At 36.6% G+C, this 19,556-nt stretch overlaps 3 protein-coding genes and 1 long non-coding RNA gene across 4 annotated transcripts; 1 reads left to right on the forward strand and 3 right to left on the reverse strand.

Moving 5' to 3' along the window:
* Positions 1-2,852: 2,852 nt before the first annotated feature.
* LOC113274075 lies at positions 2,853-3,959 on the reverse strand. The gene is made up of 3 exons (XR_003322767.1): positions 3,834-3,959; positions 3,372-3,696; positions 2,853-3,203 (listed from the first exon to the last, which is right to left on the reverse strand). It is a non-coding gene; the product is annotated as an uncharacterized LOC113274075 (long non-coding RNA).
* Positions 3,960-3,966: 7 nt separating this feature from the next.
* LOC113272785 (myosin-11-like) lies at positions 3,967-10,383 on the reverse strand. The gene is made up of 12 exons (XM_026522583.1): positions 9,994-10,383; positions 9,812-9,904; positions 9,460-9,634; positions 8,850-9,082; positions 8,437-8,741; positions 8,014-8,371; positions 6,979-7,917; positions 5,111-5,392; positions 4,894-5,022; positions 4,571-4,778; positions 4,092-4,333; positions 3,967-4,017 (listed from the first exon to the last, which is right to left on the reverse strand). Exons 1-12 carry the CDS (start codon positions 10,381-10,383, stop codon positions 3,967-3,969), a joined length of 3,405 nt encoding a protein of 1,134 aa, XP_026378368.1.
* Positions 10,384-10,448: 65 nt separating this feature from the next.
* On the reverse strand, positions 10,449-11,526 carry LOC113272786. Its single transcript, XM_026522584.1, has 4 exons — positions 11,481-11,526; positions 11,061-11,340; positions 10,669-10,926; positions 10,449-10,586 (listed from the first exon to the last, which is right to left on the reverse strand). Exons 2-4 carry the CDS (start codon positions 11,091-11,093, stop codon positions 10,449-10,451), a joined length of 429 nt encoding a protein of 142 aa, XP_026378369.1. The 5' UTR covers positions 11,094-11,340; positions 11,481-11,526.
* Positions 11,527-17,578: 6,052 nt separating this feature from the next.
* On the forward strand, positions 17,579-18,643 carry LOC113272787. Its single transcript, XM_026522585.1, has one exon. It carries the CDS (start codon positions 17,579-17,581, stop codon positions 18,641-18,643), a length of 1,065 nt encoding a protein of 354 aa, XP_026378370.1.
* The last annotated feature ends 913 nt before the right edge of the window (positions 18,644-19,556 follow it).

Here is a 19,556-nt window from a genome sequence, read left to right on the forward strand (position 1 = left end):
ACTATTTGACTCTTTGATCAAGGAGTTTAACACCACATTTTTTTATAACAGTGATTCAACAAAACTCTTCTTGAGTTTAAAGATAAACCCGAAACTCTACAACTCAATATAACTTTTACTTTTGTTCTTTCTCTGTTTTTGTAAAATATTAAAAAAATACTTTTACAATTCCAAAAATCACGAAATTTGGTGAGGGTATCAATAAAGATGTATACTACATCGTGTTAAAAGGATTTAACAAAATTTCTCATGAGTTATGAGATAAACTCAAAACTCTACATCTCAACAAAATTTATTTTAGTTTAGTTTTTGCTTTTTTCACTAAAAAGATGAACATCTTTAGTTTTCCAAAGTTAGTCAACAGACTCAACACCAACAACAAACATCAATCATTCAATTTTGATTATTTAAGCCAAATGATTTATGGATCTTTTCACTAGACTTAGTAGTTTGATTTTTCAACATTTTTTTTTCTTTATTATTGTTACAAAAATTAAACAGACGATATTGTCTTTATATTGTTGGGTAGTAACAACAAAAGTGAAAATAAATTGAATGAGCACAAGTGATACTTAGCTTGATTTGCAGCAACTTGGAGGATGCATTATGTCGAGTAGCATGCGGAGCAAAAATTGATAGAGACACGTATATGATACGCTGTCCTAAAGACAATATCGCCTGCTACTCCTCTAAACGGAGAGATGCTATAGCTTCATTGGCGAGTTGCCTCCAGGATACAACTATCGTTAGCATTCCTTCTTGTATCATAAAAGAGAACGCCCTAAGAACTTGGCAGTGAAAAACAACTCATTGAAACCATCTTCTTTCACTTAAAAAACTCATAGAGAAAAAATGGATGAATAAAACTTGTTTTCTCTTCTACTCTCTTTTTCTACTAAAAACAGAGAAGTTAATGGTGAGTTGTTTTTTTCTTAAAACATGAAAACCAAAACATGAAAGAGTTCTTTTCTGTTTTTGTTTTTTTTCATTCTCTACCGAAAACATTAGAAGAGCTTAGTTATTTTCTCTTTTACTCTCTTTTTTTTTTCTCCTTTCTTCCAAAGAAAAAAAAACTTATTGTTTTTCAAACGTTAAATACAATAAAAGGAATCTCATACATGTCATAAAAAGAATGAGCAAAATTCTTTGTTATTCAATGTATTCATTTTTCATTAAAAATAAGAAGGAAATCTTGCATGTGTATATGATAAAAGAAACTGACAAGAATTCCCATGCATCTATAACCAAATTGTGAAGCAACTACAGACTCTCAAAACAATTTTCAAGAGAAATGTTATAACAAGAATAAACAACTCTGCATGCATATAAAGATTAAAGCAAGATTCCTCCTCATGCATATTAATAAGAAAATATTCTTTCCAAACACGGGATTTTTTTTTATGTGCACTGAAAAGAGAAAATGGCGTACAAAGTCTTTGTTTTAACAAAAAAACATACCTGAAGAAAAGGAGTTATATTTTTTCTTCTCAAATTGAAAAATCTGTTTTCAATTTCTTTTGCAAAGACAAGACAAGAAAATGCACAAAACAAGGAGAGAAATCATACAAGATTCTTAAAAAAGTTGTACCATGAAACATGTGAGAGACAAGAGAATATTTTTAGGAACAAAAGAAAGTGGCATCATATTTTATTTATTCACAAAACAGATTTTTTTCCAACAGTTTAATGTCGATGTAAAGAGTGATTGGCTCAAAGATGGGAAAATACCACGTTTCTTTCACAAGTTAGAGGTGAAGGTCCATTTCAAGGAATAATGTATGACTATATACGACTCGAAGCACCAGCAGAGGATGAAGAAACAAATGCTGGAGCAAGGCTATCTAGGGATCTTACCCAAAGCTGAACAAACAGTGGCTAGCTCGGAGAATCTTCAACTTCGAAACACCCCCATTAAATTGTTCTTTTCTTTTTTATTCTAAAGAGAGCATTGCTTCAAAAGTGGCTTGAGAAACAAGGAAAATTTTCAAACTGACATGAATCCTACCCATCTAAGTGTTAACCTAATCAATTCTCCCATGCAATTAATATCGGTTTATTGTATATTCTTTCTCCAAAGAGTGACAAATATAATTGTCACACCAAATGTACGCTGTTGGAAGAATTTATTGAATATCCTATCCATCTCCAACACCCAAACCATAAACAGATTCCGTATATATCGTGGGTAAACTAGGGAGATAATTTCATCTATATACAGTCTAGCTGATCAAATACCTAAAACTAATTTCGTTAAAATAGCTGAAAAGCTATCATGCTCAAATCATTGGTTTTGCTTAGTCTGTTGGTTTTGATGGTTTGCAATCAGGTTGGAATCGGTGTCGTTCAAGCAACTAATCGACTTCCACTTCTTGTCAAATCTCAGGATCTTCAACCACCTCAAGATACTCGACCACAGTCATCGACCCAGTATACTAAAGTGACAGGTGAAACTACAACTAAAATCATGTCTGCCAAAGACTTATATTTCTGCATAACAAAATGCCTGATTAATAATGTTTCCATCTTCCGTCTTCTTATTTTCCTCATATAGGATGCATCGATATCAACTACTGCGACTACGCTTGTTGCTATTGTGATGTCCAGAAACAACCACCACTATGTCTTAAGTGCTGCTTGGAAGATCCCTGACGAGCTGAATTGCAACTTCTGTCTGCATTTGCGTCTCACATCTCTGATGTAGTAAAAGCAAGTGAAGTTACATCTGCATCTGACAAAACATCTTTTTATGTGCATTACGAGATTCTGAAGTGAGCGACGTTATTGGGATGATGGCAAGTGAAGGATAAAACTAGGGAAAATACAGTAACTAGAATGTGACATTCACAAAAGGTATAATTGTACAAGTGATACAAGGGCTCATTCTATATAAATTTCCTTTGGATTATAATTCAATGATCAAACGTGGAACAATTTAAGACAATTTCTACTTGTACTTGTATGCAAGCTTGGATTCTCCAGAAACAAAAATAAAATAGAAATGAAACAAGAAAGAGCCAACTTACATCTATAATACAAGTACAACTTGCAGTAACGTAAAGAATTGTGGAGGCGTTTGATGTGTAATGGTTAGAGGCTTCTATCACAAAATGCTGGCTAACAACCAAATATGCAACAACAGACAGTAAGCTACGACACATATTCTTGCTCTGGGACGACTCATCAAAATTCGACCTCCAGATACCCTGCAATTAAAAGGTGCATCACATAATTGTAAGCAACTAATGAAGGGATTAAGTAGTATTTACATCTTTCGCTAGAGATGGGAAAAAGTGAATTGCAAGATATTCATACACTTCATGTGGTGCCCAAAAGCAAGTAGAAATAAAAGAACAAGAAAACTGAAAATGTACCAGACCCCATCGATCCGATCAGCTAAAAGCTTTCCTTGTTTGGGGACGAGGCCAGATGTATTTAGCGATTTGAACACATGACCAGCAAGAAAGCAGCTATGAAATTCACCCAAAGCTACTCAAAACAACTACTTTAAGAAAGTGATCATCTAGTACATAAAACCACATTCAAACCTTTTTCATCATCAGTTTCAGGGAGGTTGAGTAGACGGTCGGATTCGGAATCAATAGTTAGAGCAAGGTGGTCACTTGATCCCTTCCTCATGGACCTCACATGAGCCGCAGAAGAAGCATGGGGGGATGTGGAGTTCCTTCCAGCTGGACCCTACATTAGCAAAAGTGAGTGATTTGTATAAGCAACTAACTGTCAAGACTAAACTGGATATCGTATTCAAGGTATATGTATCGATAAACATAACCACCATGTTTGGAAAGCTTAAAACCTAACTCAAAATTGCTTACAATGGTTTCAATTTCAGATATCTCTGAACCAGATGCCAATGAAGGCCCTTCAAATATGCTCCTATCCTGGATAGCATCTGATGGAGGCAGACCCTTACGAACTGGAACAAGTAATGCAACTTTCGCTGACAACTCATCCATAAACTTTTTGTTCCCATGCAATTCGACACCCAGTTCCGGGGCTCTAGCCTTTGAATTTTCAGAATCTAGAATTAGATCTTTGATCATCTTTTCTAAAACTGGAAATAAATTTCTTACGGTAACAGATTTTTGTTCTTTAATTAACTCATCCCCTCCAAATTTCTGAATTATTTTCTCCAAACCAAATGCTAACCCAGCTAAGTCACTCTTTGAATGTTCTAGCTCTTGGTTAATCCTACTAATATTTCCAGCTTCCTTCAGATGCTCAATTTCCTGAACACTTTCTGAAAGTCTAGATTGCAGTTCTTCCTTGTCATGAGCAGATAATTCAAACTGATGTTGCATTTGTGCAACTGTATCTACAACGTAAAAGAGCTTCTTAACAGGATCTGCCGCAAAAGATTTCCGTATTCTCCAATTCTGACACCCTAAAAGGGATCTCAATTCCATTTATCTTCTCTAGAAGCGTTTGAATCTGTCCTTCTGAAAGAAGGCGGCCTTCTTCTTCTGAAATCACAAAGAGGATCAAACAAGTCAGTAGACAAAACCAATAATGATTTACAGCTCAAATCTAAGGTTAACTTGAGTTTACATACCTTGATTTTTAATTGCTAAAGAAACGTGCAAGGACGATAGTTCTGCTTCTTTTTCCCTGGATACATCTTCCATGGCAAGACATTCATCCAGTTTAAGATTCATTGAGTTGCAGGAACTCTTCAATTCTTCTAAACTAGTCTCCAACTTAGAGGCTCTGCTTTGATGAAGATCCCTTTCTTGCGTGACGCTTTCAAGGTTTAATTTGGTCTGTTCCAATTCATTTTGTAAATCTTTAATGGTCACCTCACATGCACTATTTAATATCTCCAACTGTTTATTTTGATTTTGAAATTTTTTAACAGAAACTTAGAACATTCTCTACCACTTTAACACCTTCAGGGCCAAGTAAGCCCTGTTGCTCTTCCACTGAATCACCACCAGCTTCTCTTTCACCTGAGAACAAGCTAGAGTTCAAATTTTCATCTTCAAATCTCATCTTATCAACAGTATCCTTGCATGCAGAAAGCATTATAGTCACATCATTCTGCACTTATGTATCACGTCTCTTGCTCGCGGTTATGAATTTCTACGTTTTTCACCTGCTGCTTCAAATATTCCATAGTCTCAAGCGTTATAACAACTCCATCCATTGTTTGCTGCAACGCTTTGGTGAAGACTGCAACATAGTCATCCATAGAACCAGAAAACCCTACAAAATTATCTTTGATCAATTTGTTCTTCATATTGAAACGTTTTATGATATTTGTGAAATATGAGGAGATATTCTCAGAGTCCGCAGCACTTCCCTCACTTTTGTGCATTGTATCGTAATGAAACTTTTCATGGTCTGGTGGAGAAATATTTTCCAGGTGATGTTCCTTCTAAAATATAAACAACAAGAAGCCATATTAACTTTCGGAAAAACATATGAGAAGATCAAGGGAAGGAAATTGCAGCGAAGATCACATGACATATGATCTTCCGAAAGCCATATTAACTTTCGGAAAAACATATGACTATCATAAGTAACAAGGCTGAATTGGGGGCCATCGAAACTAATTGGGGGCCAGGACACATTTTATACCCACACCAAAAGATATATGGGGCTTCCAAAATGATGGTGAAATAACTATTTTACCCTTCTCTAATAACTTCTTCTCCTCCCATTCTTCTTCTCCTCCGCTCCCTCTCTCCCGCTGTTTCCCATTCCATTAACGACTTCTGAGAAAAAAAAATCTCACCAATTCATCGTCGTAAGTGAACTAAAAAATCTCATTCCCGCTGCAGTTACAGTTCCAGGGTCGTTAACCACGGTTTTTTATTGCTTAACGATTTTTGATATGCATGTTGAATTGATAAAAAATCGTTAACCATTAGGGTGTAGTAGATAACGATCCTAAACCTGGTTTTCTGCCCTAGAATAGTGTCGTCTAGGGATTTCTAAATTGCTAACGACTCTATATGATACAAAATTTGTTCCCTGTTCAAAAAATAGGAAGGGTCGTCATGACAAATGGTTGTAGTCGTTAACTATGTTGAAGGGTCGTCATGTGAAGTCGTTAACGATGTTGAAGAGTCGTTTGGTTTTATAAATTTTGCTTGCCGACCCTTGATCTATGAAATGGCTCGCTAGGGTCGTCAGTATATAGGAATGCCTAATTAACGACCCTAAGAATAACATCTTCATAGAGTAAAAAGTTTTAGAGTCGTTGGGTTCTAAACATATTAAGTTAACGACTCTATATGACCTAACTAGCTGGAGTCGTCAATTATATCACACTTGGTTGACGATTTTTCATAACCTGCAAAAGTTGCAGGGTTTGAGTCGTCAAAGGTTGTGTCAAGTAATTGACGACTCCTTAGAGTCGTTCGTTTATTACCCTCTCGACTTAACGATCCTCACTCTGAGTAGTTGCATAGTGTACATGAATCGACCACTTGGGGCATCATTCATACAATTTGAAGAGTATATGAAGTTTACCTGATTGTTTTGAGCTTCGGATTCTTCATTTTGAGCATTGATTCCTTCATTTTGAGCAATATGATTCCTCTACTGGAATCCCCAAAAACTCAACTTCTTCCTCTCCACAACACAAAAACACAATTTTTCTTTTATCAAAATTTTATCCCTAAATCTGATTTTAATCTAATTAAACTAATTAACAATTAATTAACATAATTACCACTAATGATTTGGGGTAGTTTAGCCATTTAAAAAAATTGGGGATAAGGGATAACTCCCAGTTACTATTTCATGACCTTTTTTTGTCCTGTAGCTAGGGGTACCCAATTATTTTTCCAGGACCCCAAATTCAGCCTTGATAAGAAATTCTGATGATAGTTAGTGGCTAACAAAAAAACCTATTGTCTCAATATTTATTTCCTTTGAAACTAGAACTCAGATAGGGTCATTTATTACTTTGCAATGAAAAACTAAGGTTTTCAACGACATATATCAAAATTGTACCTCCGTGCCAGCTCGAACATGCAATAGTCCCGAGCCTTTCTCAACGAACCGATCCCGTGTTCCTTCTAGAAGGAGGTGCATATCTCTTAGGCTCTCAAGTTTTTTCTTAAAGCCTTGTGTTAATAAAAAGAGCAGCGCGCTATCTTTCATTAACATTTCAAGATAATTGAGGTGCTCTAGCAGCTCCACAGACTGCCCTTTGGCGGCTCCACGAGTTCCAGCCAAGTCTTCTACAAATGAACTTAACTTTGCATTAAGTGTTACTATTTCATGTTCAGTATTTCTTTTTTCATTGACAAGCACCACAATGTCATTCTCCGCATTTGCTAATGCATCTTCCAGTGATTTTATTGTTGTGTATGCATCTGATACCTCGCTAGCTTGAACGCTGGCTTCAGTTTTTGGTTCCTCTAGCTCCTTATCCAAGAGATCTCTAGCAACTTGGAAATCGTTTCGTTCTTTAGAAAGCACGAAGGCATGCTTCTCCGCCCGAGATAGAGCATCTTCAAGTGATTTTATACTTTGGTTCGCCTCTGCTAACTCACTAGCTTGAGAATCTACTCCTGCTTTTGCCTTATGTAGCTCGTTTTCCGCATTGGTTATATATAATTCTACAACAGACTTTTCCTCGGCAAGGATAGAAATTATACTCTCTGCAGATGATAGTGCTTCTTTAAGTGATTTTACAGTTTGGTTTGCCTCTGCAGCAGCCTTCTCCTCAGCAAAAATAGAGATTATGTTCTTTGCAGATGATAGTGCTTCTTCAAGTGATTTTATAGTTTGGCTCACCTCTACTAACTCACTAACTTGAGTTTCCACTCCTGCTTTTGCCTTCTCTAACTCGTTTTCTGCATTAGTTCTATCTTCTTCTGCAGCAGCCTTCTCCTCAACAAGAGTAGAAATTCTTCTCTCTATAGATGATACAGCTTCTTCAAGTGACTTAATAGTGGCAAGAACCTCTGTCAATTTTGTAGCTTTGAGTCCAGCCTCTTCTTTTTATTTTTCTAACTCCTCCTCAACATAGGCCTTGCTGACTTCGATGTCTTGTTTTGCTTGTATCATAAGAGAGAGATCTTCACTAGACTTCAATAATTCATTTTCCAGTGATTTAATATTTGCATATGCCTCTTCCAATTTGCTGGACATTGAAATGTTTTCCTGGTTTACTGTTTCTAAATCTTGTTCCGCACGAGACTTGGAAACTTGAAAATCATGATAACACTGCAAAAGCCATTTCACCTTTTCCACAGGATCCTCGAACATTGCATCAACAGTAACGGCGGGAACAATATCAATTGACTTAACTACTATCTGCAAAGTTTTATTGCTCTCTTGTAAGGACTGCTCGAAATGATCTCTCTGCTCTTTCATGGCCACAAAATAAGATTCCAAACTAAACATGCATTCCAAATCAGTGAAAGTTTATTAATTTGATCTCTGCACTCAGAAACAACAGACTCTTGCTGCTCCAACTTCTTCTTGAGTTTTTCAATTTCAATATTCCTCTCATTTATAGATCGTTTCAGGTTTTCCCTTTCTTGGACCATACCCTTGCCTTTCTTTACATCCATTGATAACTTTTCCCTAACCAAAGCAGTTTTATCCTCAGCTCGCTCGAAATAGTTTTGTAGGGACTTATTTTCATCCTTTAGTGCATCACTTTCTCGAGACAATCTTTCTAACTCGTTTGCCAAGTTCATCAGTTTCAACTTATCCACCATATCTGCTTCTAGTATATTCTCACATAGCACCAGTTTCTGATTCTGTATATACAGTAAACTCTGCATTCTCTCAAATTGTTCTGTGCCAAAAAGAGAAACCTCAGAAGTGATACTATTTTTCTCCTTGATCTTCTTAATGCACTTTTATACAAGTATAGCAATGTCAGCTTGATCAGAGTCCTCCGGGTTTTGCATCTCAGAAGCCTCTAGAAACTTTCTTATTAGTCCATCATTTTCAGATGAAACCCGGTGCTCATTTTCAGAAACTGCTTCGTATTTGCGAGATATGTCATACAATGCCATTTGAAGAGTATCCTTCTCCTCTTTCTCTGTAGAAAGAGACACACTAAGTAGGTCAATCTCATTACGTGCTTCAGCCAACTCTGATTCATGTAAGCCAACAGACACTCAAACACTAGCAACTTCACCTTGCAACTTTTTTATGTCAACTTTAGCTTGTGAAAATGACTCCTTGAACCAATTTATCTGCGAATCCAAGTTGGAAGAGAGAACTGTTTATGGCAGGTCAGCTGCAGATAAAACATCTTTCACTTTGTGAAAATCAAAAGAGACATCATCCAAATTATTCTTATGATCCAAAATCCATCTGACTCTTTCTAATATATGTGTGGACTGAACTTCAGCAAGCATACCCTCTGGAAAGATGTCTTCGATTCCTTTGAGGATCAATTCCTTTGCGGAGAGTAATTCTGGAGCGTAGCTGTTAGGTTTTGGCTTCTCACCAACTCCACGGAAGTACCTTCAGCAGCTTCTAGGGAATTCGATTTCTCTTGTAATCTGTGCAAACACTCCTTAAGTTCATTCGTCTTCTCATCCAACGATTCCTGAAGTGAGACTGCCAAAATTTGGCTTCTGACCAATTCCTCGGTAGTAACTTCAACGACCTCAAGGGAATCAGACTTCTCTTGTAATTTCTACAAACATTCCTGAAGTTCATTTGACTTCTCAGCAATTGAGTGCTTCAGTAAATCCCTCTGATGAACCAGTGCCTTACCTTTTGTTACGTCCATGCCAAGCTTTTCTTTTGTATTAGCAGACCTAACCTTTTCCTGCTCAAGTTACCCTTTGGTTATGATGGCTTCTGCTGTCACCACTTCTAACATCTCTTTCTCCTTGTCTAGTTCCTTCATCGGTTTGCTATTTTTAGCCTCTAGTTCATTTAACTTCGCAACAAAATCAACCTCCTGTCTTTTGCAGGAAAGAAGCTCTTCACAGGTAACACCAAAAAAAAAAACATATCATTTTCCTCTGGTACATTGAAATCCGACCTAACCTCAGTCAAACATTGTTTGAGGCCATCTATTTCAACAAGAAACTGATTATAGTTCTCAATCATTAGAGAGATTCCCCTTTCAACAAGAGACAACTTGTCACTAGCAGAATCATCCAACAAGTCCTCTTGCTTGACTATTGCACCAACATAAACTAAGAACCTCTTCAACACAACCTCCACATGCAGGTTTGATTTACTATGGACTTCAGATGATTCTTTCAATGTCGTTTGAAGTGATTCCATGTGAGATTTAACAACACTTTTGGAAACCGAAAGGTCATTGAATTTTGCATTAAGATCCTCAATCTCTTGATCCTTAATAACAGTTTCGAGTTGTTTCACCACATCCCCAGACTGCAATTTTTCATCTAAAACACTTTCAAGACGCATGGTTAATCTGGAACAGTCACAGATCATTCTCTGTAATGGAGAAATCAATTCATGGGTACTACCTTCTACCCCTCCAATTTTTCTTCATGTTGATGATTCTCAGCTTGCCCTTCACCAGTCTCAACTGGCGAATGGTGACTAGTGATAACCTCAAGCTTCTGATGAAGTGTAAAAAGTTCTCTTATGAAGCCATTTCTTTCAACCTGCACCATAAATACAAACTCGAATCAGATATTTCCCAACCAAATGAAAACAAAAAATACCCACATAGTTCAAATTCCTAACCTTATACTCATGCGCCATTGTGTCTTTCTCAGCAACAGTTTTATTCAACATTGCCCGAAGTTGTAAAACCTCATCAACAAATACACGATTTTGTCCACCATCCTCCACCGGCAGAGAACCAGATTCCTCTGTACCAACTTTCTCCTCTTCTGCCTCCAACATGATGTGATGACTCGTCCTGGGTTTCAATGATGGAGACAACAGGTCGTTCTTGTTGAACATCAATATTCTTCCTGTTACTATCCAAATCCAACTCATCTGAAGCATCAACAAACATATCTTCCTTCAGACTCTCCTGGGCTTTCATTATACCATCCAATTCATACCTCAAAATCCACAGATAAACTGCAAAAAACCTAAAATTCCAAAATTAACAAACAATCATAACCTACCTGATGCCCTAATTTGGAAGCTGGTGGCTGCATTTCAGCGTCCCCAGCATTAATATTATGATTAGTAGCAAAACCATTAATTCCTTCCTCTGCTGCCGAATCAACATCTTCAGATGAAACCCCTGGATCTGGAGTTGACTCAGTAACTTCAATTTTATGTTCATTTCCATCAATTCCCCATTTTCAACTACCATAGAATTCCTCAAATCTTCATGTTTTTCTGAAATGTCAGACATCTCAATCCTAACATGAACCTAATTTCTTATCCTAACAATAAAATCTGCACACAGAGATCAATTGAAAAAAAACACAATAAGTGTTTTTTTCAGTCAGAAAATTGGGGGGAAACGAAACCCTATTGAGATAGATATTATAATAATAATCAAATTTAATGTGAGGAGATTCGTATATCTTTCTTACCTGTAATAAAAAGAAAAAATTATTTCCTCAGTTCTTTCTTTCTTTTTCTTCTTCTTTTTGAAAAAATAAGGGGTTATTTTTATGGAAGATTTTAAAAGAACCCCCGATTGGGGGATATAAATTGCTATTCATATCCTATGAATCCTGCTAAGGGGTGATTTTTGGATAAAAATTTACTAAGTTACCCTTACCCCTAATAAAACATAAAATCCAAATCTAGAACCTACCATTAACACAAACTAAAGATTTTCATCCATTTCTCAAGAAACCTATTCATTTACATGAGATTTTGGTTGAGACGAAATTTGATTTAAATTTGAAAGAAAAGTCAGCATTGTCGTCATTATGAAGACCATGCCGGCACAAATAATCGGTATTGTCTTCGTGACGAAGACCATGCCGGCAAAAACAATCGGTAGTGTTTCCATGATGAAGACCATGCCGACAAAAACAATCGGTATTGTCTTCCATGCCGGCACAAACAATCGGTACTGTGTTCCTGATGAAGACCATGCCGGCACCATTGATTTCATCATATCACCATCAAATGTATCATTAAATTTCTGGATTCACTCATCTCTTCTCACCATTTAGATGCCACGTCAGTTAATACACTCATAAAAGATCTCACATACATCATGTGTCAGCTGCCATATTCCTATGTCATTTGGTAGTTGAGTCGCAAATGCTAGCTAGGTTCTGTTTTGATAAAACAATGCTTTATGTATGATCACATGTAATTTGTGGTTTGAAGTTTCTAATTTCTGTAATTAGAGAGAGCTGACAAATCATTAGTGGTTTCCGTCTCTACAAGGAAGGAGTTTTTACCAGCAACCATGCATTGTGGTAGCACTCCAATGGTAAGATTTTATAAACCAGAAATCAGAACACGTTACCCATTGAAATATCATGTTTTGGTTGAGTACTGCAAAACTAACTTGGGATGAGGTCATATCTTTACTTGTTGTTTGTGGAGGACGTAAATCACACTGCTTTGGCAGTTGGATATGGTGGAGAAAACGGCACCCGATAAGCACGTAAGTCCGACATTTTTATACCCACATTTATACTAGTTAGGTTTGGATAATTAGCTAATAATACTGTTTTAAGCCGTTTACAGGAATTACATGTGAAATCCGTTCTCCCGGAGAATAAGTGGCTAATCGAGCAGCTAAATAGAGTTTACGGCAAAAATAGCTCAAAACACCAAAAGAGGGTGGGCCTATGGTTGCCTATCTTATCATTTTCGCTCATGGGGTGATGTGATTTTTTTTTTTGAAGTATTGTAGTAATAAATATTCGAACTCTAACACTTGTGAAGATTAATTTTAAAGATTTAATGAAAATAATAAATATAAACAAAAGCGAGAGTTACTGGGACTAGGATTCCACCAAATATTCAAATTCATGCGATTCACCTATTTATTCTAAACCATTGTAGCTCATTCAATAAGAGTTTTGACTCTATTTCTTTGCCTAAGGTAGATTCTTAAAATATTAGTTGTAAATCTTAAGCATGGCATATCAAAAGAATTAATCCTTAGCATAAACCATCAAATAAAATGACAATTAATTAAGAAAAATCTTTTTCTAATTTTAATTTAATGCAAATAGTCATATAAATAATTAAATGAATTTACCACATGACGAATTTTGGTTTCCTCCATCGTCCCAGAGAAAGGTTTAGCTCCACACAGTGAAAAACACGCTCAAAATATATTTTTATAGCTCAAATGGTGTTTACAAAGAAGAAAAGGGAGGAGAATAATATAAATCAGGAGTTTGCAACGCTGCAAGGTCGTTACAAAACTCACCGTTACAACTGTTGCGAAGAACTATTGTTATATGGTGTCGCAGAAGAGCTGTCGTTTATGGATTGGATATGTGACGGTCAAGAACGACAGTTCTTATCAGTTTATTGTTCTTCAGCTTCTCCTTCTCTGCAGCAGCAGAGAAATATGCTCTGCAACTTCTTATTCTTCTCTGTAGCCTATCCCCAACTCTCGACCCCTCTCTCTGAATCCTAGGAATCATTTATATACCTAACAGTCAAGAAATATTTCGAATAAATGCTCATAATCTCCTCAGTAATGACATTAAACTCGGGAATATTTTCTTTATTCTCACGTGATTCTGAGTTGTTTGATTTATCCCCAAAACTTCCATCCGACAGAAAAATCCTAAGAGAATATCCTCTCTTCAATCATAACTTCCTATTATAACTCAGAGAATCAAATCAATTACACCCGATAATATCTTCCTTGCCCTGTTTTGGATAACTACCGAAAATAACCGAGTTCGCTTCTTCAAAACACAAAAAAGACGTGTGTACATAGTGAGCATATAATATTTGTTCAAATCCCATGAAAATCTGCAATAATATCTTCCCAAAAATACAGCCATACTCCAAAAATATCTCACGGGCATGTGCATTAACCTGTTTTTCTTCCAACTCCACGTAACCTTCTAATTCTTCGAGTTTAAACAACTTGCTATCCCTGTTTAACCGTAACAGGGTTGTATTAATCCAAATATACGAGAGAATCTCGATAATAACTCTTCAATCAATTTTCAGAAATCTTCACAGGTTTAAAACATTTTCCCGCCAAAAGAATTTTTTATCGTTTGCTTCAAATCGATCACTGTAGCCAAATTCGATCAAGTTCAAAGACCTTACCAAGCCTGTTTAACCAAAAGGAAGATACCCATTCAATTTCAGCCATTAAGTCTCACTCGAACACCTCCAAAAGCCAAACCCTAATTCTGCCACCATTTTTCCCGCCAAAATTGAATATTCAAACGAAGAAGAAGGTCTCCCCTTATCCTGAGTGCTGGAGTGTGAATAGAAATAGGTGCTGATTAGTAAAGAAGGTGCCCCTTAGTAATTAAGCTTCCCCTTATCCAAAGTAGGGGTCCGTTTAGCAAGTGTCCTCTGGGGGTGTAAAAACCACTTTTCGAGCAACTTCCTCCATAAGAGCTTATTTACTTGAAAAGACATAAAACAAGTTTATTATTAATAAAATGAGGCCTAACTAATATAGTTATGGGTGAAAATGCGCCGCACTTTCATGCTCATCATGGGGTAAGTGCTCAATCCACCTGCTAAGCTACCACGGCCTAAACTTCATTCCTCGGTTTTGGTTAGTACAAGCACGTCAATTTCAACTATAGAGCTAAATAGAAAAGTGATACGTGGCTTCACTCTCCACCACATCTCATTTCTCATGTCCAACACAAAGTCCCATTTCTTATTCAAGCAACAAAATTTCATTTTCTTAGTTTTATTTCACTGATCTAGGTTGGATTAGAAAGATGGTGTGGGATTGAGATTTTACAGTAGCAATAATGAATCTGTGGGGTTTATTTAAAGATGATTTTAGTCGTCTCTCGATGGTCGCAATAATTACTGGTGATGATGGAGTTCTGTCGGGATCAAGGAAAGAGAAGAAAAATTATCTGCTAAAGCTATGGGTTGTGAAATTAAGACTCCATTTAGAAATATGGTGATTTAAGAACATAAATGAAGATGGGTTTTCTGTGGGGTTCGAATCAGTAAACATTTGGGTCATATCTGGTGTAAATTATATGCCGAAAAATCAATCCCAAGATCTGATTTGCTGCCTGTGCCAAGGGAAGAATGGATGGATCGACATGGTGGATTGAAGTAGCAGCTGATGTTGCTACCATGGTTGTAAACAAGGAAGCAAACACATGATTTACTGAGTTTGTTCAATGGGTTTCAGTGGGAGCTGTATTAAAGAGTTTGTTGGCTGAATTGGTTTATTTTAAATTTCGAATGAGCAAGTTGGCGTCATGGAAGGAAGTGGCTGGTATCTCGAATGGGTTTGATGTGAATGGAATCTTGTTAACTATCTACAACAGCAAAGGATTTGTGGGGTTCTCATCCAATTCAAATTGGTGTTGCCGCTGATATTTGGAGAAGAAATAGAGTTTGAATTCAGGGTTGGTGGTCAACTGAGTTTGATAGTTGTTGGTTTGTACATTTAGAAGACACTGTAGAAGATGAGGGAGTATATGTTAGATGAACAGTCTTCACCAAATCTTCTTGTGATCTCAACAGCCGTGTCTATCAACTAAATCCGAAGAAGTCAACAACTGATTACGGCTATATTTAGGCAGAAACAGGAGGAAGACCAAATGAAGAGATGAATACGGGTTGGTTCAGGTCTTTTTGGCATGAAGATAGGACTAATTTGTTGAGCTAGAAGTCAGAGAACAAGTCACATCAGATGTGTATAAAGGAGCACAACAATAAACCAAGAAGGGTACATTGGAATACTACAATCTGAATTTTCTTTTGCTTTCTATTTAGTTCAGTTCTTTTTGAGTTCTCTTGTGTCTTAGAGTTTTTGATTCAATACTTTTAATGGTTATATACACAACAATGAGAAGCTAAACCCCTCTCTGCCAAGACTAGAGGGAAGCTTAATGGGTTCAAGTATTCTTTATAGTGATCATAAATAAATTTTAAGTTTTAATCCATTTTTTTGTCTCTGTTTGATTGTAATTTCGTGTCGGTAGTGTCTATAAACTTCTTAGATTCATTGTGATTTCCGGATACATTGAATGCTAAGGAATCCCTGTGACATTTCTCAATCGAGCTTTATGTTAGAAATATAATCAATTGTCATGAAATGTTATTTGTTTTAGCTACATTGAGATTCTAATTTGCTATATCTTCCGGGTAGAATAAATCGTTATTCATTTCTATTTGAGTTATAATTTGATCACATACATACTTGAATACATTAGGTGAAACCTTAAAGTCTTGGTAGACTTACATCAACTGTTACTTTTTACAATTATATTCTGTTTTTTTTTCCAATTACAACTTAATTACAATTCAACAAATAATTATTTCTTTGCCTAAGAAATCTATTGAATACCAACAATCTATGTGGTTCGAACACGACTATATTACACTTCTTTATCTTTGATACTCTGAAAAGAGTGGTCAAATTTTGGCGTCGCGGGACGGGGATTGTTTAGTGTTCCTTAGAATTAAGTTCTACATCAGTTTATTTTTAGTTTTGTTTTAGAGTTTGCTAATTTCTGTTGCTTCATAACAGGGAGTAAGATAGCTCTAAAGACTTGGCGACATTAGGAGCTGCTACGGGTTCAGGGAACAAGTGTTGTTGCTTCAGTTGTGATTAGGCTGAAATATTGCCGAAATCACAGCCATTTGGGTAACATTGTATTTGTTTCTTGTTTCTTTTGTGTATGCAATATTCTAGGTCTGATCATTTTAATCGACTGCGTTAGTATCACCGTTTAGCTAATAGGGTATTAGAGAATCACGCTAGACATCCAATGGCAGGCGAAGTTGAGAGATTAGTGGTTGAGGCTGAAGTTGCAAGAATAGTTGTTGAGGACGCAGCCAATTCTAATGGACCTAGAACCCTTAGGTATTACTTGCAGTTAGAAAGGACTTCTACACCTTCTTGTATAGTTCTTCCGGTTAATGTTGGCAATGTGCCGATTAAGTTTGGACAGATACAAGCATTGCCTAAGTTTCATGGTTTGGACTCAGATAGTTCATATACACACTTGAAGGAATTTGACGAAGTCTGTGCCACTATGCCCTTTGTTGTTGCAACTCAAGATGTCGTAAAACTGAAATTTTTTCCATTTTCTCTAAAGGAGAAAGCTAAGACTTGGCTGCATTCTTTGCGACCAAATACCATTAGGACATGGAATGAAATGACTAGAGAATTTCTGAAAAAGTTTTTTCCAATTCTCTAAACAATCAATCTTAGAAAATGTATAATGAATTTTTCTCACAAGGAAAATGAGTCGTTTTTCGAGTGTTGGGAGAGATTTAAAGACTTGCTTTCTAGCTTCCCTCATCATGGTTATGAAATTTGGAGAGTAATTAACTTCTTTTATGATGGTCTGAATTCATGTATGTGTCAGTTTGTTGAAATGATATGTAATGGGAAATTTCTGAATAAGTCACCTGATGATGCTTGGACTTACTTCGATTCGCTAGCAGAAAACTCCAAAAATTGGGACACTTCAGGAACGCGGATGGAAATAAGTCCAAAGATTTATCTAGCTCTAGGCCTGGAATGTATGTGATGTGTGAGGAAGATGATTTGAATGCTAAAATTGCTAGCTTGCATAGGAAAGTTGATGTTATTCAGAAACCAAATGTAGTTAAGGTAGCTGACTCGGTAGAACATGCTTGTGGTATTTGCGAAAGTCTGGAACACTACACTAAGGATTGTCCTACGATCCCAGCATTTCAAGAAGTGTTACATGACCAAGAAAATGCCATGAATACATACAAAAGACCTTTTAGCTCACCTTATTCAGAAACATATAATCCTAATTGGCGAAATCACCCTAATTTCAGTTGGAGAAATGGTCCTACTATGAATGATGTTAATGTTCCTCAAGGGTCTTCATCTAGTAATCCTTATGTGCCACCTCATAAGAAGACTCTTGAGGATACTTTACAAACTTTTATGCAGGGAAAGACTCAAATAAATCAGAATATTTTGCAGACATTAGATGAGCGTAAAACTAGCACAGGACGTATTGAATCACGTCTCAATATTAGAGAGAAAGGGACATTGCCTGCCCAAACTCAACCTGACCCGAAAGACCAGTATGAAGCTAATATTGAACAAGATAAGGTTGTTACAAAACTTAGAAATGGTAAGGTGATAGAGACTCCATTGAAGGTAAACGAACTTGAGAAGTCTCCAAAACCCAAGGGCGGTGACTCTCACAGTGATACTGGAAATGAAAATTCTGATGTTGATAAGAAAATGCATGCTCCATTTCCTCATCGTTTTTTGTCTACTAAACCACCAACTGATAATAAGGATATTTTTGATGTTTTCCAGCAGGTGAAATTTAACATTCATCTCTTGAGTGTGATTAAGCAAATTCCAGCTTACGCCAAGTTCATAAAGGATCTTTGCACCGTTAAAAGGAAGCAAAATGTGCAAAAGAAAACATTCCTCATGGAACAGGTAAGTGTTATTCTTAAACACAACACTCCTTCCAAATATAAAGATCTGGGATGCCCTACTATTTCTTGTATAACAGGGAATTTCGTGATCAAACAAGCACTTTTGGATTTGGGAGCTAGTGTAAACCTCCTACCATTATTGTTGTATGAGCAGTTGGGATAGGTGAATAAAACCCACCTCAGTCACTCTAAAACTTGTGGACATATCAGTTAAAGTACCGAGAGGGGTTGTTGAGGATGTGTTAGTTCAAATCGATGAATTTTATTATCCGGTGAACTTTATTGTTTTGGATACTCAACCCGTGGTTAATGATAGCAATGAAATACTTATCATCTTAGGTCGTCCTTTCCTTGCAACTGCGAATGCTTTGATTAATTGTCGAAACGGTATAATGGATCTTTCTTTGGGTAACATGACCGTTGAATTAAACATATTTGATGCATGTAAATACCCAAGTGGTGATGATGATATTCATGAGGTTAGTATGATTGAAACAATTGTGCAGGAAAAGTTATCTCATCTAGAAGCTAAGGATACATTAGAATCCAGTCTTCTTAACCTTTTGGATTTCGATGAGGATGGATCCATTGAAGAAGTCAATTCCTTACTGTATTCAACCCCATTACTGGATACAGATAAGTGGCAGTCCAAATTTGAATGACTTCCAATCAGTGAGACCAAGCCACTACCCTCATCCATAGAATTCCCAAAGCTTGACCTTAAGCCACTTCCTAGTGACCTGAAATATGCTTTTTTGGGTCAAAATGAAACATTTCCAGTAATCATATCAGTTGAACTTAATGAAGAGCAGGAAGCGATGCTTTTGGATGTTCTTAGGAAGCACATAAGTGCGATAGGATGGACTATTGCAGACCTGAAAGGAATTGACCCTAGTATTTGTATGCATAAGATTAACTTGGAAGAGAATGCAAGACCTTGTCGACAAGGTCAGCGTAGGTTGAATCCTCACATGAAAGATGTTGTTAAAGCTGAAATTCTTAAGTTATTAGATGTAGGTATGATCTATCCTATTTCTGATAGTGAATGGGTCAGTCCAACCCAAGTAGTTCCTAAG

The sequence above is a fragment of the Papaver somniferum genome, chromosome 4, assembly GCF_003573695.1.
Source record: "Papaver somniferum cultivar HN1 chromosome 4, ASM357369v1, whole genome shotgun sequence".
In the NCBI taxonomy this organism is placed as follows: Eukaryota; Viridiplantae; Streptophyta; class Magnoliopsida; order Ranunculales; family Papaveraceae; genus Papaver; species Papaver somniferum.